General features: G+C 46.3%; 1 protein-coding gene across 1 annotated transcript; it reads left to right on the top strand.

Annotated features, from left to right (window-relative positions):
- The first annotated feature begins 2200 nt into the window (after positions 1-2200).
- Positions 2201-4940, top strand: CHST2 (carbohydrate sulfotransferase 2). Its single transcript, XM_084638703.1, has one exon. It carries the CDS (start codon positions 2844-2846, stop codon positions 4452-4454), a length of 1611 nt encoding a protein of 536 aa, XP_084494829.1. The 5' UTR covers positions 2201-2843; the 3' UTR covers positions 4455-4940.
- Positions 4941-13431: the final 8491 nt, after the last annotated feature.

The raw sequence follows: 13431 nt of genomic DNA, 5'->3' as shown, positions 1-13431 counted from the left end.
CTATGTGCATGCTAATCTGGCAGCATTGTCTGTATTGGCCCTTCTCTGTACAGTCCCATTGACAGTAAAAATAGATGGGTTCATACTAAACTGTGTTTAAGATAAACCATCCAAAAAGGATTCTTAAACACAACTGAAAATAATTAAGTTGTAGACTGGACATACACTCTGGGTTAGATGCTTTTCTAAATGGTCTTGTCTTCCCTAACATAATTTAAATGTTGTGTATTTAGATCAGGTCGGAAACAAGGAAAGCGTAGAAGGCCAAGAAGAGAGAGAGGTGCAGATTAGAACTTTTGTGAGAAAACTCTTGATCTTTTTTCACTGCAAAAGCCCAAAACCTGGGCCAGGGTTGCTGTGGTTCGCAAACTTCATGGTGGACATGGGAGCTTGGACAATTTATATTTTTGTGTAATTTTTGTCATCTGAGTTTTGTTTTCAGTTTTCACTTGTGTAGGGTGACCCAGAGCCGTCCCTTGGCAAGGTGGTGGCCCCAGCCCCTGCGCTTTGGGGGCCCCCGCAGGCAAGCAGGTGAGCCGGGCGGGTGGGGTGAGGAGGCAAACGGGGAAACAAGTGTATGTGGGGGGGTGGAGCCCCCATACCAGAACCTCCTCCTCCCCTCAGCGCCTCCTGCACGCTGGTGGGCCCTGCTGATCAGGGCCTCCCTCTCAGCGCCTACCACCTGCCTGCCACAGATCAGATGTTTCATGGCATCAGGAGGCGCTGGGGGAGAGGTGCGAGGGTGTAGCATTCTTGGGAGAGGGGGTGGAACTGGGTGGAAATATGGTCACCCTATGCTTGTGGATACTCCAAATTTCTACCAAAAGTCACTCAGGGTCCCAGGGAAGTAATTGCTGCTTCTTAATGTCATTTATCGCATGATTTTGGATATGGCAAAAAGTAGCAACCCCAGTTAGCACAACATTTGGGAAATGGGATTTTTACAGTAGACCCAGCCCCTCCTTAACATTACAGGACAGAGCTGCCATCCCTTGTAGTCTTTGTGTGGGGTCTGCGGAGTCGGGACTTAGGCCTGTGATACTCTTGTACCCATTTCTTTAGTGGGCAGGCAGTGGTGGAAGATGAGGAAGGAAAAAAGAGGCGTGTGACTAATGCCCAAGACTTGGTGGCAGGAGATTGGTTTGGGCTCAGTCCCAGAGTTCCTGTATGAGGCAGTGTTATAAAAGGGGAAGTCATTATTACTCAAGGCAGAGGAAATGCTGCTAGCTGTCAGCCAGCTCGCAGGGCTGAGCAGCAAGCATAGTGTAGCAGTGGTGATGAGTAGGGCCCTACTAAAGTCACGGTCCATTTTGTCAATATCACGGTCATAGGATTTTAAAAATCATAAATGTCACGATTTTAGATATTTAAATCTGAAATTTCACGGTGGTGTAATTGTAGGGGTCCTGACACAAAAAGGAGTTGTCTGGGGGTGGGGCAAGGTTATTGTAGGGGGGAGTTGCAGTGCTGCTACCCTTACTTCTGCGCTGCTGCTGGCGGTGGCCCTGCCTTCGGAGCTGGGCAGCTGGAGAGCTGCAGCTGCTGGCCAGGAGCCCAGCTCTGAAGGCAGAGCCGCCGCCAGCAGCCGTGCAGAAGTAAGGATGGCACGGTACCACTGTGTTGCTGCCTGCAGAGCTGGGAGCTTGGCCAACAGCCATGGCTCTCTGGCCATCAAGCTCTGAAGGCAGCACAGAAGAAAGGGTGACAAGACTGCGACCCCCTAAAATAACCTTGCAGCCACTCCTCCCCCCACAACTCCCTTTTGGGTCAGGACCTCTAGTTTGAGAAATGCTGGTTTCTCCCGTGAAATCTGTACAGTACAGGGTAAACGCACACAAAGGTCCCGCTTTCACGCTCCCTGAGGCATTTCCATGGCCACGAATGTGGCAGGGGGCTAGTGATGAGCCTCCCCTGAAGGGGTACCTAGCGCCAGCACCTACCAGACTGAGCCCTTTCCTCAGGGCAGGCCGGAGCCCGTCTGTTTCGAAAACTTTCCCCTCAACTCTCCCAGGACCAGGTGTTGGACCCAAGCCGGCCATTGCGGGGCTGCGCTGCGCAGCGCCCTTTTAGCGCGGCCGCCCTCCCCAGCCGCAGCGAGAGCAACCATTGCAGAGCGGGGCGGAGAAAGCCAGAGGAGTGATGGCTGCAGCGCCCAATAGGGGAGCGCGGGGCCGGAGGGGAGGCGGGGCCGCGTGCGTTTTAGGCTAGCGCCCCGCAACCCGTTCCATAGGCGGGCGGGCGGCTCCCGCCCCGGCAGCCGGGGGTGCGGAGAAGCAGCTCGTGCTCCAAGTCTCTCGCTCAGACCGCTGGGCTTGCCATGGTGCCGCGGGGGTGACTGCCGAGCGCCACGGGCTGCTGCGGGGCGCGGGGTCACCCGCCGGAGCTGGTGCCGGGCCGGCCATCGCAAAGGCGTTTCTGACCCATGCGGGGGGAAGCCGGGGAAATATCCCGCGGCGACCCTTTGCCTCGGGCTCGCTGCTCCCCGCATCCGGTCTGATACCGACCCCCCGCCCCCACCACCAGAGGGGCGGCGAGCGGGGGACGGAGCGCGGCTCGGCGCAGCCACCCAGGAGGAGCCGCCGCCGCCGCCGCCGCGCGGGAGGCGAGATGCACTTTCGGAGCGATCGGCAGCTCAGCACCACCCTGAAGTTTCCCCCGGCCGCTTCCCCGCCGCGGGGCTGCGGAACGGAGACTCCCGCTGCTCCCGCCGGCTCTAGAGCCCGGCTCTAGGGTGCATCGGCCCCGCGGGGGAGATCGCTGCTCCTTCCCCCGCTCCCCCCCAGCCTGCCCGCGGCGGCTATGAAGGGACGAAAGAAACGAAAGTTGCTGTGAGCCGGCAGCCGATGAGACCCGCTGGCCCTAGGCTGGAGCACGGGCTAGGAAGCAGGGCGCAGCCCCGCCAGGCAGGGGGCAGAGCGGCCGGCTGCCGGGCCTGGGCTTCCCCACCCTCGGGGCGTGCGAAATGCCAGATCCGCCGCGGGAAGGGCTCTGTGCTGGGGGCAAGTGGGCAGCCCCCCCGGACCTGCGCTCCGTGTGATGTGATGAGCAACCGCTGGCGCTGGCCAGCCGCCCCTGCCCTGCTGCCTCCTGCCCCCGCAGTGGTGCTGCTGTCCTGGCCCCCGGCCCTTCTCAGCATGAAAGTCTTCCGCAGGAAGGCGCTGGTGCTGTGCCTGGGCTATGTGCTGCTGCTGCTGCTCACCATGCTCAACCTGCTGGACTACAAGTGGCACAAGGAGCCCCAGCAATGCAACGAGCCTGCCCCGGCCCGGCGCGCCCCTTCCTCCCCGCAGCAGCCCCACTTCCAGCCCCGCTCGGACATCCGCTCCCTCTACCGGCCGCCGGCGCCGCCGCCCCGCCAGCGCCAGCTGGTCTATGTCTTCACCACCTGGCGCTCGGGCTCGTCCTTCTTCGGGGAGCTCTTCAACCAGAACCCCGAGGTCTTCTTCCTCTACGAGCCGGTGTGGCACGTCTGGCAGAAGCTCTACCCGGGGGACGCCGTCTCCCTGCAAGGGGCGGCCCGGGACATGCTCGGCTCCCTCTACCGCTGCGACCTGGCCGTCTTCCAGCTCTACAACACGGCCGGGGCCGGCAAGAACCTCACCACGCTGGGCATCTTCGGGGCGGCCACCAACAAGGTGATCTGCTCGTCGCCGCTCTGCCCGGCCTACCGCAAGGAGGTGGTGGGCATGGTGGACGACAAGGTCTGCAAGAAGTGTCCCCCGCAGCGGCTCAGCCTCTTGCAGGACGAGTGCTACAAGTACCACACCCTGGTCATCAAGGGTGTGCGAGTCTTCGACCTTGCCGTGCTGGCCCCACTCATGCAGGACCCGGCCCTGCAGCTCAAAGTCATCCACCTGGTCCGGGACCCCAGGGCGGTGGCCAGCTCCAGGATCAAATCCCGCCACGGCCTGATCCGGGAGAGCCTACAGGTGGTGAGGAGCCGGGACCCCCGCATCCACCGCATGCCCCTCCTAGATGCCAGCCACAAGCTGAATAGCAAGAAGGAGGGGGGAGGTGGCTCGGATTACCATGCGCTGGGGGCCATGGAGGTGATCTGCAGCAGCATGGCCAAGACTCTGCAGACTGCCCTGCGCCCACCCGACTGGCTCAAGAACAACTATCTGGTGGTCCGCTACGAGGACCTGGTGGTGGATCCCATTAAGACTGTGCGGCAGGTGTATGGCTTTGTCAATCTGCTGGTGAGCCCGGAGATGGAGAAGTTTGCCCTCAACATGACCAGCGGGCCCAGCTACTCCTCCAAGCCCTTTGTGGTGTCTGCCAGGAATGCCACCCAGGCAGTGAGCGCCTGGAGGACAGCACTGAGCTTCCAGCAGATCAAGCAGATCGAGGAGTATTGCCAGCAGCCCATGGCCGTCCTGGGCTATGAGAGAGTCAACAGCCCCGAAGAGGTGAAGGACCTAAGCAAAACACTGCTCAGGAAGCCAAGGCTGTGAATGGGGCACAGGGGATGCCAACAAGCATCCTTTCCAAAGGGACAGCTAGCCACTGAGCAGCTTTGGAAACAGTCTTCTTTGCCTGAGAGAAAGAGGGAGTGAGGAAAAAAACATCTGGTATTCCTTACAAATGCATTAATCAGGAATCCAGGCATTCCTCCAAAGGCCATTTGTGGGTAATATACATTGACATTTTTGCATTGCTGGGTTATATGCAATTAAAAAGAAGAGAGATTAGGATTGATGGTATTTGTAAAACCCCTTTCCTCTCTTATACCCAAGGTGAGATTCAGTACCAAAATCTTGTTTACGGACTTCTTGTTGTGACTGTGATAATGAAAGACTTGTGCAATTTCTGAGACATCTGTCTTGGTGGAGATGGGTTGCAGTGGAAACATAATATTGTGAATTGGGTTTTTGTATTAAAAGTAAATATTCAAATGTGATCTAAATAAAGAAAACAATAAATGATATTCATTTTTATAATTACCTCGATTGTCTGGGAATCACACACATTGCTTCTATACAGCTTCAAAAAGTACTTGCTTCAGATGCACATTTGATAGCAACAAATACTTTTTGTCGGGCTCAGGGGCTGGAGTGCAACTTTCTCCATGTTATCTCCTGTTTAGAAGCTGCTTTCTTACAAACAAGTACAAATCCCATAAATGCTGTGCAGGTTTTGTGGCCATATGCATAGAGCCCAGAGAGATTTCTCTTTAAATATTGGTGGTTTTTTAAAAAAAAGTTATATTTAAAAAGTTACATTTAAGTGACACTATAATATATTCATAAGATTTGCCATCACAACAATATTGTTGTCTTGAAATACATGTCAAGGAGTCACTGTTAAGTAGAACAAATGGTTCTACATATGGTGTTTTAAAAAAAAAAACACAACAGGATTTAAATGAACATTTTATAATCGTGAAAAGGTTTGCATGTGTGCAAACTAAATAAACATCTATATTGTAGTGCAAACCACTGCAATTGATAGATTAAAATACTTGAAGCATACTTCTGGCATGCTTGTTGTCAGATGGTATAAATGAAAACAGAATAAAGCTGGAGCTTCAATGTGAATAGTATTGAACTATTCATTTTCTGTCATCTAAATGTTTGTGTGTGTATCTGGTATGTAGGAACATACAGGTTTTGGTTTGTTGCTATGTTGGGCTGATCCTGCAGTCTTTAGTGAGGCAAAACTACCCTTTGACTCTGAGAGACTGTTGGCTGGATCTTCACTGTGTGTAAATGCTCTCAGTTGCTGAGAGTTTTGCCTGGAGGATCAGGCCCATTATTAAATGTGATAAAAGTAGGCGATGTTACTACTCTCACTTCTGTCATATGATAACTGCAGGTACCAGCAAGGACTTTATTTGAGGCTGGTGTTGTTATTCTCCAACACTGTTAAAAGATCTGCTTTGAATGTTGAGGTTTAAGCAAACAATTTCTTGCCACACAGATGTCTGATTTTAGACCACAGACTTTTCTGTGGGAAGCACATTTTACATTGCTTATCTAGATATTGTGCCTTCAGAAAATACAAAGAATTTCTAGGAAGAATATAAGTAGTAGGAAGAAGAAGAATTAGTTTGTGAAAATATATTTATATAAAAGAATGTTGATAATTGTGTGTGAAAACTGTGGTTACGTGTAATGTCTTTCTTGTATGAATACTGAATTTTAAGCTAAAACAAGATGTTAAATGAGACTGAGACTTAAGATATTTGACTTCTGGATAAAATATTGGCAAATAGATGTCAACTTGGTTTGAAAAGGAAACGGGAATATAATAAACTAGTTAAAAAGCTTATTGTGCAAGGTTGCATATATGCTAATTATCAATTTTATGACACATACCCATTCCGTTAATTTGTCAGCAGTGGCAGTAGAAATAACAGTGTAACTCTTTTATCTGAGAACACTTGCAAGTAGATTGTTAAGTGAGCTATGTTTCAGAGATATCAATGGCTAGACATGAAAGGGATTCTTAATTCCATTAATAAAATGCATATTAAAATGTATTGTGCTAGTGCAATTAGAGGTCTCCTGTTACCACCACAAATATTCTCTTTTTACCTCAGATGGGTCCCAGACCTTCAGGCTTGGACTCTTTCTCAGTCCAGCTGACTTCCAGCCCAGGCATCCCCAAGAGCAGTGACTAAGGACTCCGATCTTGTTTTAGAACATGCTGCTTGATTTTTTTATTTTTATTTTTTAATCTGCCCTTGCTTCATTAAGTGCCTCTCCCCCCCCCCCATATAATCCTATTCTGCTGCTTTATAGTAGCTGCACATGGGCTCCATAAACTCTGATTAGGAGGGGAACAACCTCAGTTGGGCTGCAGTAACATTCTACAGCCACCTACTAGAAAAGTGAGGCAAGCTGTGCCATTAGAGACTCTGAAAACCGTATCTGTGATGCTTTCAGATCCTGCTGACTTGAGTGTGAGAGTTCTAATGCAATTTCTGAACTAGGATCTCTCATGTGGTACAATGTTATTTTACCAGCTGTTCTGATGCCAAGGACAAAATCTTGCTCCCCTTATTCATTGAAAACTCTCATTTGGTTTCATTGGGAGTTTGGTGTAAGTAAGATGAGCAGGAATTGTATCTAAGAATGTGAAAGAGACATGCTCGATCTATTTATCCCTCCCCAGCTTGGCAAATCTTTAGGAAATGTCTTTGACTTTAAATATTTAAAAAATCTCTTTCTCCATTTTGGTGAGAGAGTACTGACTGCTTTTTTGACACGATGCATTAAAAGTATTGGTCTAGGATCTGCATTATTTTACTGACATAAATCAAGAGCGAATGGAGTTTGAGGCCTATTATCTAAGCTCCACCTTTCTACTTTGCAGGAAGAATTAACTGACAAATGCTGTTGCTGCAGCTGGGCAGATTTCTATGGATGAAATGAGTGATGCAGAGTTTATGTAGATAAATTTGTGGGCCTAGTCCTGCAATCCTTTTTAGGCACAACTTGCATTGAAGTCAATGGAAGTTTTGCTTGTGTAAGGATGGAGGGATCAGGCCTAATCTTTACTACTACTCCATTAAAAGCAAAAAGAAATATACAAACATTTTGTCAGACAAAAATAAAATGCCTGCCCTATTCTAAGTTTTAAGAAGGGAGGCGTAAGAGAACTTCAAAATTTAGAAAAGTAGTAATGGTGGAAAATGGCAGAGAAAACATGAGGTGAGAAGATATGAAAGTGAGTATAAAAGATCATAGGTTGTGTGTGTCTAAGAATCTGAATCAAATAACATGCAGTCTCATTTTAAAAAGTGCAGGGAATTGCATTACATGATGATTTTTATAATGTGGTAGGATCATTTGATATTTTGTGAGTAAATTTAGTACTCATGAAAGTTGGGAATCAGTGATATTAATGTGAACCAGGCATAGCAGGAATTAGTGCACTAATCAAGTTCTCCTGGTATGGACATGTGATACCTCCAGTATTCCTGTCCTAGATCTCTCTTGAACAGAGACATTGTGACAAATTGTGTGATGGTTCTGTGATGTGAACAAGTGCAGAAAATTATACAATTTTATATGACCATACAATTCATATGTATGTAACACCTACCAGGATGCTGCTAATTTAGAAAACAATCGATTTGGCTACAAGATGCAAAATCAACATCAAACTAAAGCTGCTTGTACACAAACCCTTCGAATCCATTTAAAATGTAAAAGATGCTGATGTGCCCAGGGACGCTGAAACTGACTTAGCTGTTGACAAAGACTGAAGGTCAAATTAAATGTCCTTGGGTGTTTTTTTAGTAAAGGAGGCACATTTTAAGTTGATTCAAAATTCATGTATTTGTTTAATCCCTTGCATGGGATAAGAGGGTGCAACTGACTAACACCACAAAGCTTATTTTTACTTGTGATTTGAACCTTGGTCTCTAGAGCTGAAAAGCTAGTGGCTATAGTCAATTCTGAAAAAGTATTCTTCATCCTGTAGACGAGAGGAACGGAGCGGGATTATTCTTTTTTCCTCTTACATTGTTCATAGCTGTGTTGTAGGTGGTCTTGATAGTGAGGGGCATTTTTTTACTGCAGCTTCCACAGAGTGGAAAGGCATTATATGGGGCACTTCAGTTTTGATCCAGTGCATCATTTTAATTCCAGACTTGGATGTCTTTGGAGCTGAGAATGCCAATCATATCAAATTATACAGTGACTTTGTAATGTGAACAGACTGTCAGCCAAATCCCCTCTGCCCTATTCAAATCCCATTGATGTCAGTGGGTTAAATTTTCTCTTTCTGTCTCCTCCTCATCATCACTTCCATAACCGCATTGGTCATTTGGGCACCATCATTGATGAGCAATCAATCAGTTGTCTCCACCCTGACGATTGTGTGTCAGTGCTTGAGTCTCCGTGAAGTGCATTCCTGTCCACTCTTTTATGTTGTCAATCCATCTCTTCTTCTCTCTCTATCTAGTACCATTGAAATCCAGTTGAGTTACACCCAGGATGAATTTGGTCCATTAGAACTATACATATGAATAAGGCAAGTAGGATTTAGTACATAGACTATGGATTAGTCTGAGGCTGCCGTACAGGTATGTATCCATGCCATGCATCCAGCCTGCACGATCAATGTCGTGTTTCAGTTTGGTGGTCAAAGGCTATTGCTTATCTATTGTGTCATCGCTCCTGAGAAAGTTCTTATAAAAATGGGTGTGTGGACTAAAACCAGAATTGTATAGAATGTAGAATACCAATAGCATTCACCACATTACAGATATTTTCTCAAGGGAGGCTGAGTGACATCCATTCATTGATAGCAAATGAGGTTGTTGTAAAACATTAATATTAAACATTACCACTTGATTTTTATTGCACCTGTAATCCTGCACACAAGTAATCAAATTCTGCTGAGAAGATGCTTAGATTCTGCATACTATTGATTTATATTAACTTTGGAAGGTAGAAATCTTACCTGTATTTATTTTTGTTCTATTCCTGAGTTTGGGGTTTTCCAGCTCATGAGATAATAAAAGAGCAATAACACCTGATGGCAGAGCAATCCTGCATTATTAAGTATTTAGCAACATGACCAATCAACCCATAAAAAGCTAGATGTAAATCAGTCTAAGAATAAGTAATTACAAAGCAAGTTGTGCTGTAGGTCTCAGATAAATAAAGAGCCTGAGTGGGAGCCATTTCACCCACCAACTGAGACTGCAACTTCCTTTAATATCATTAGAGTATGAAAATAAAATAGTTAAAAAGCACAGGACATTACACATGGAAAAAGTGTATGGGAATGTACAATAACCTCCAGCTTCTACAGTGGCACCTGTAATATAGTGCATGAGCATCAATCAATGGGAGAAAATCATCTGTGTGTGAAACCGGACATCAGTTCACAGACTAGCTAAAGAATGTGGTGTGAAATCCTAACCACACTGAAGAAAATGACAAAGCTGTCAGTGGAGCCAGGATTTCACCCTGGGATCTGGAAATTCTCTCCAAAAATCAGTGCAAAACTTATAATTTGAAAGCTCCCAAATAGAGTGGAGTGGTGGATAGCTGGAGGGGAAAAACCAGGGTTGGACAGTGGGCACCTTCCTCCTCTGGTCCTGCTGCAGGAGGTGTCTGGCCAGCCTGTGAGCTGTTGAGTCAATGCAGTACTACGAGGCTGTGAGAAGTTTGTGCCTGAGGCTGGCCCTGTCAATAACGGCATTGTCCTGCTGGGACACGAATGAAAATGAGGCTTTCACCTCACTCCATCTTTCCCACTGAAAACTAGAACATGAACATAAGATGGGGGGACCCTCGCCCCTGGAAAAAGATCAAGAGAAATCCAACCACAACCAAATTCAAGAGCACTGTGGGTCTGATCCTGTAAGGTGGTGAGCCTCCTCCTCTTCTCTTGGCTTCAATGGGAGTTTGGGTTGCTCAGCGCTATTACAGAAACATGTCCCAAAGGCCAGATTTTTCAAGGAATTTAGAGACGCATATAGGAGCCTAGTGGGGATTTTCAAAAATGCTAAGGCACTTAACTCCCATTTTTGAAAATCCCACTAGGCCACTCCTACATTACCTCAATATCTTTAAAAATCTGGCCCCAAACTGCTAATTTTGTATGGTGAACTTCTTGCCCTTTGAAATGACTGTCTGTTGGCTGTCACTGCAGGTCACAGGCATGTCTTAACATTCTGCTAATTGCAGCAGTACATTGGCAGCAGCTCAAGTCTTGCAGAGGGCCAGCAGTAAAATGGTTAATGAGCAATAATCATTTTTGGAAAAGTGGATTCATAAGTAGGATGCTGCATCCAGCCTTGTCTGTTGTTTTACCCAAGGGAGTAAAAGGCAAGAGAAATTCATTTAGGGGAAAGGAAAGGAATACAAAGCAGAGTCTTGCAGAAGTTGCTCTCTACTGCTAGAAAAAAGAAGTACTGTAGAGGGACATGATTAGAAACAAACAAACAATACAACACAGCAAGGTTAGAGGAGGAAGAATAAAGACATCTGCATGTTAAAAACAAGATTAAGTCCTAAAGGGGATGAGAGAAAATGCACAATTGTGATACATTATAACAGTTTAAAATTATTCTTGGTCTATGGAAAGGATTCCTCTCTTTGAGTCCTTTAGAAACGCTTACATTTTTTAGGCCCACTTTTTTGTTTGTAACTTTAAGATGAAGTTTAATATGGAAACGTAATTTATTGAAGGCAGCAGGTATAAGAATATTCATTTTCCAAGCTTACATTGTTTAGAGGTAGCAATGCCTGTGCTGACTTTTCATCTTGGTTTCTCTCCTCATACCTCCATACATGAATTTCTAAGAAACCCAGTAGCCTGTTAGTCTTGGCACCACCATTAATTCCAGCTGCCAGATGGTTCCTTCTTTCACTTACAAGGAATATCAGTAGTTATTTGTTCTAAGCCATGTGCATTTCTCATAGTACCTTTTTAATATGAAAGGTGCTAAGAAAATGGAAATATTTAGCAGTCATTTGGCTGGAGGAAGCACGAGTGCCAGCCTTCCACACCTTATTATACACCATTGATGGTTCCTATGGAAATTAGCTATGGGACCAATCCTGAAACCCTTACTCCTGTGAGTAGTTCCATTAAGTTCAATAAGACTACTCACAAGAGTAAGTGCTTCAGGCGTGAGGTCTCTATCTTCAGATAGCTTTTAAATATATCATGTACTCTATAGATGGTGCTATAACAGAGTTACAATCAGTCTGTGGAGTGGTGACTTTGTATTTGATTTTTCATGATACAAGGGTTCTCTAGGACTTCTGTGGTCCCCCCACAGCCAAGACACCATGGCTCTGTTGGAGCTTGTCAGGGCTACTCCTGAATCATTTGGAAGGGTTGCTGTACAGAGATGTGAGGTCTGTCCTTCCCACAGGAGCACAGCATACTGACTGTTCCTGCCTATGAAGAGCTTAGCTTGAGTCAGAAACTGAAATCCAGGGTTTATAATGACAATACTGGGGGAAAAAAAACCCCAATAGAGATTGTCACTACCAGTTGCCACTATAGGACATGATCTATGGTTGCCTTTACATAAGCAACAAATAGTTTTTAAAAATTGCACAGAGAGTTCTTCTTCAGATTCTTGCCTCTTCAGATTGATTTGGTCAAGGCTTCTTGTTTGCTCAGATCAAAAAATTACATTCAGCTCCTTTTCAACAACATTTAGCAGCCTTGCATAACTAATGAAAACAAACCAATAGAGGCCCAAAATCTGCTCACCCAATCTTTGCCGGGAGGCTTAGAATGAAATAAAACATGGCACCTAATTCTCGTCTCACACTACTTTTACATCAGTGTAATGACTTCAGTGACTACTTCTGATTTACAAGCATGTAAGCAAGAGGAGAACTACAATACTTTATTTGTCTGTCAAAAAATAAGCACGTGCCCTGGGGGAATAGAAATGTCGAAGCCTGAAATTTAATGTGTAAATGGGGAACTGATGGAGTCTCAAGTCCCTGAATCAGCATTAGGAACCTACTCCTTAGGTCTCGTACTGATGGGTAATTGTTCACATACTACCCACCTCTGAAAGATCCCATCTGTGTGTCTGAAGCTGGCAGGTGATTAAGCGTTTGCTGTGAGGGGTGTCATGGTGTGGAAGTTAGCGGAACTCACCTCCCCGGGATTCCATCTCTTTTACGTGTCTCCCTTCAGTTAAAAATCACCATACCCCTCTCCTCTTCGCTCCCCTCCGCCCCCCCCCCCCGGCTAGTGTTTTAGATCCAGCACTGTCAGCTTGTTTTTATTACCTCATATTACAGCCCCTTTCTTTCCTATTTTTAAAATTGGGCCCCCCTCATTTATTTTCAAATGTTTTGAGAGTGGTATTTTATTATGAATTTATTATATTGTATTTTTTAAAATTCCCCTGGTGGTACTAAAATATACCTGTCCCAGAAAGAGATCTTTGGTATGGAAGTAATGTAGAAATGGTGAAAAAGAGCTGGTGAGGCAAGCATTCCACTATGTGAATCAACAGGAAACTTTGTATATCCTGGGGCTGAACTTAGCCGTTTGATTGATACAATTACTTAGCATAGGGTCAAGGACACAAGACCTTATAGATCTCTTTCATGCTGGAAAGAGAAAGAAAGGTACATCATAGAGATGGAACATCGCAGAAACTGTCCAGACAACATCTACTGTAACATTTACCCATCTGTATGACTTAGAATCAGGGAGCCCAATCCTGCAAGAGGCTGAGCCCCTCAATTCTCTTGACTTAAAATAGGAGATGAGGGTGTCCAGCACTGTTGTGAAGGCCCTCAGAAATGGGTGGGATTGGGTCCAGAGCATTGTCTGCATCATGGTGGAAGTTCTTGCTCTAGCATCGTGTCTGCATCATGGTGGAAGTTCTTACTTTGGTACAGCAGGGAGCCAACCCCCCATCATTATAGTCCACCTTAGCCTGTGGTTGGTAAGGTCCTGGCAAGGGGATTGCTGTAGGGACTTGGT

The sequence above is a fragment of the Lepidochelys olivacea genome (assembly GCF_965140295.1).
Source record: "Lepidochelys olivacea isolate rLepOli2 genome assembly, chromosome: 9".
NCBI classification, from domain to species: Eukaryota; Metazoa; Chordata; order Testudines; family Cheloniidae; genus Lepidochelys; species Lepidochelys olivacea.
The sequence above is the reverse complement of the archived record's forward strand: the minus strand, read 5'-3'. Positions and strand labels throughout refer to the sequence as shown.

Excerpts from the sequence above, each read along its gene's own strand:
- CHST2 (XM_084638703.1), top strand. The coding sequence starts at position 2,844 with ATGAGACCCGCTGGCCCTAGGCTGGAGCACGGGCTAGGAAGCAGGGCG.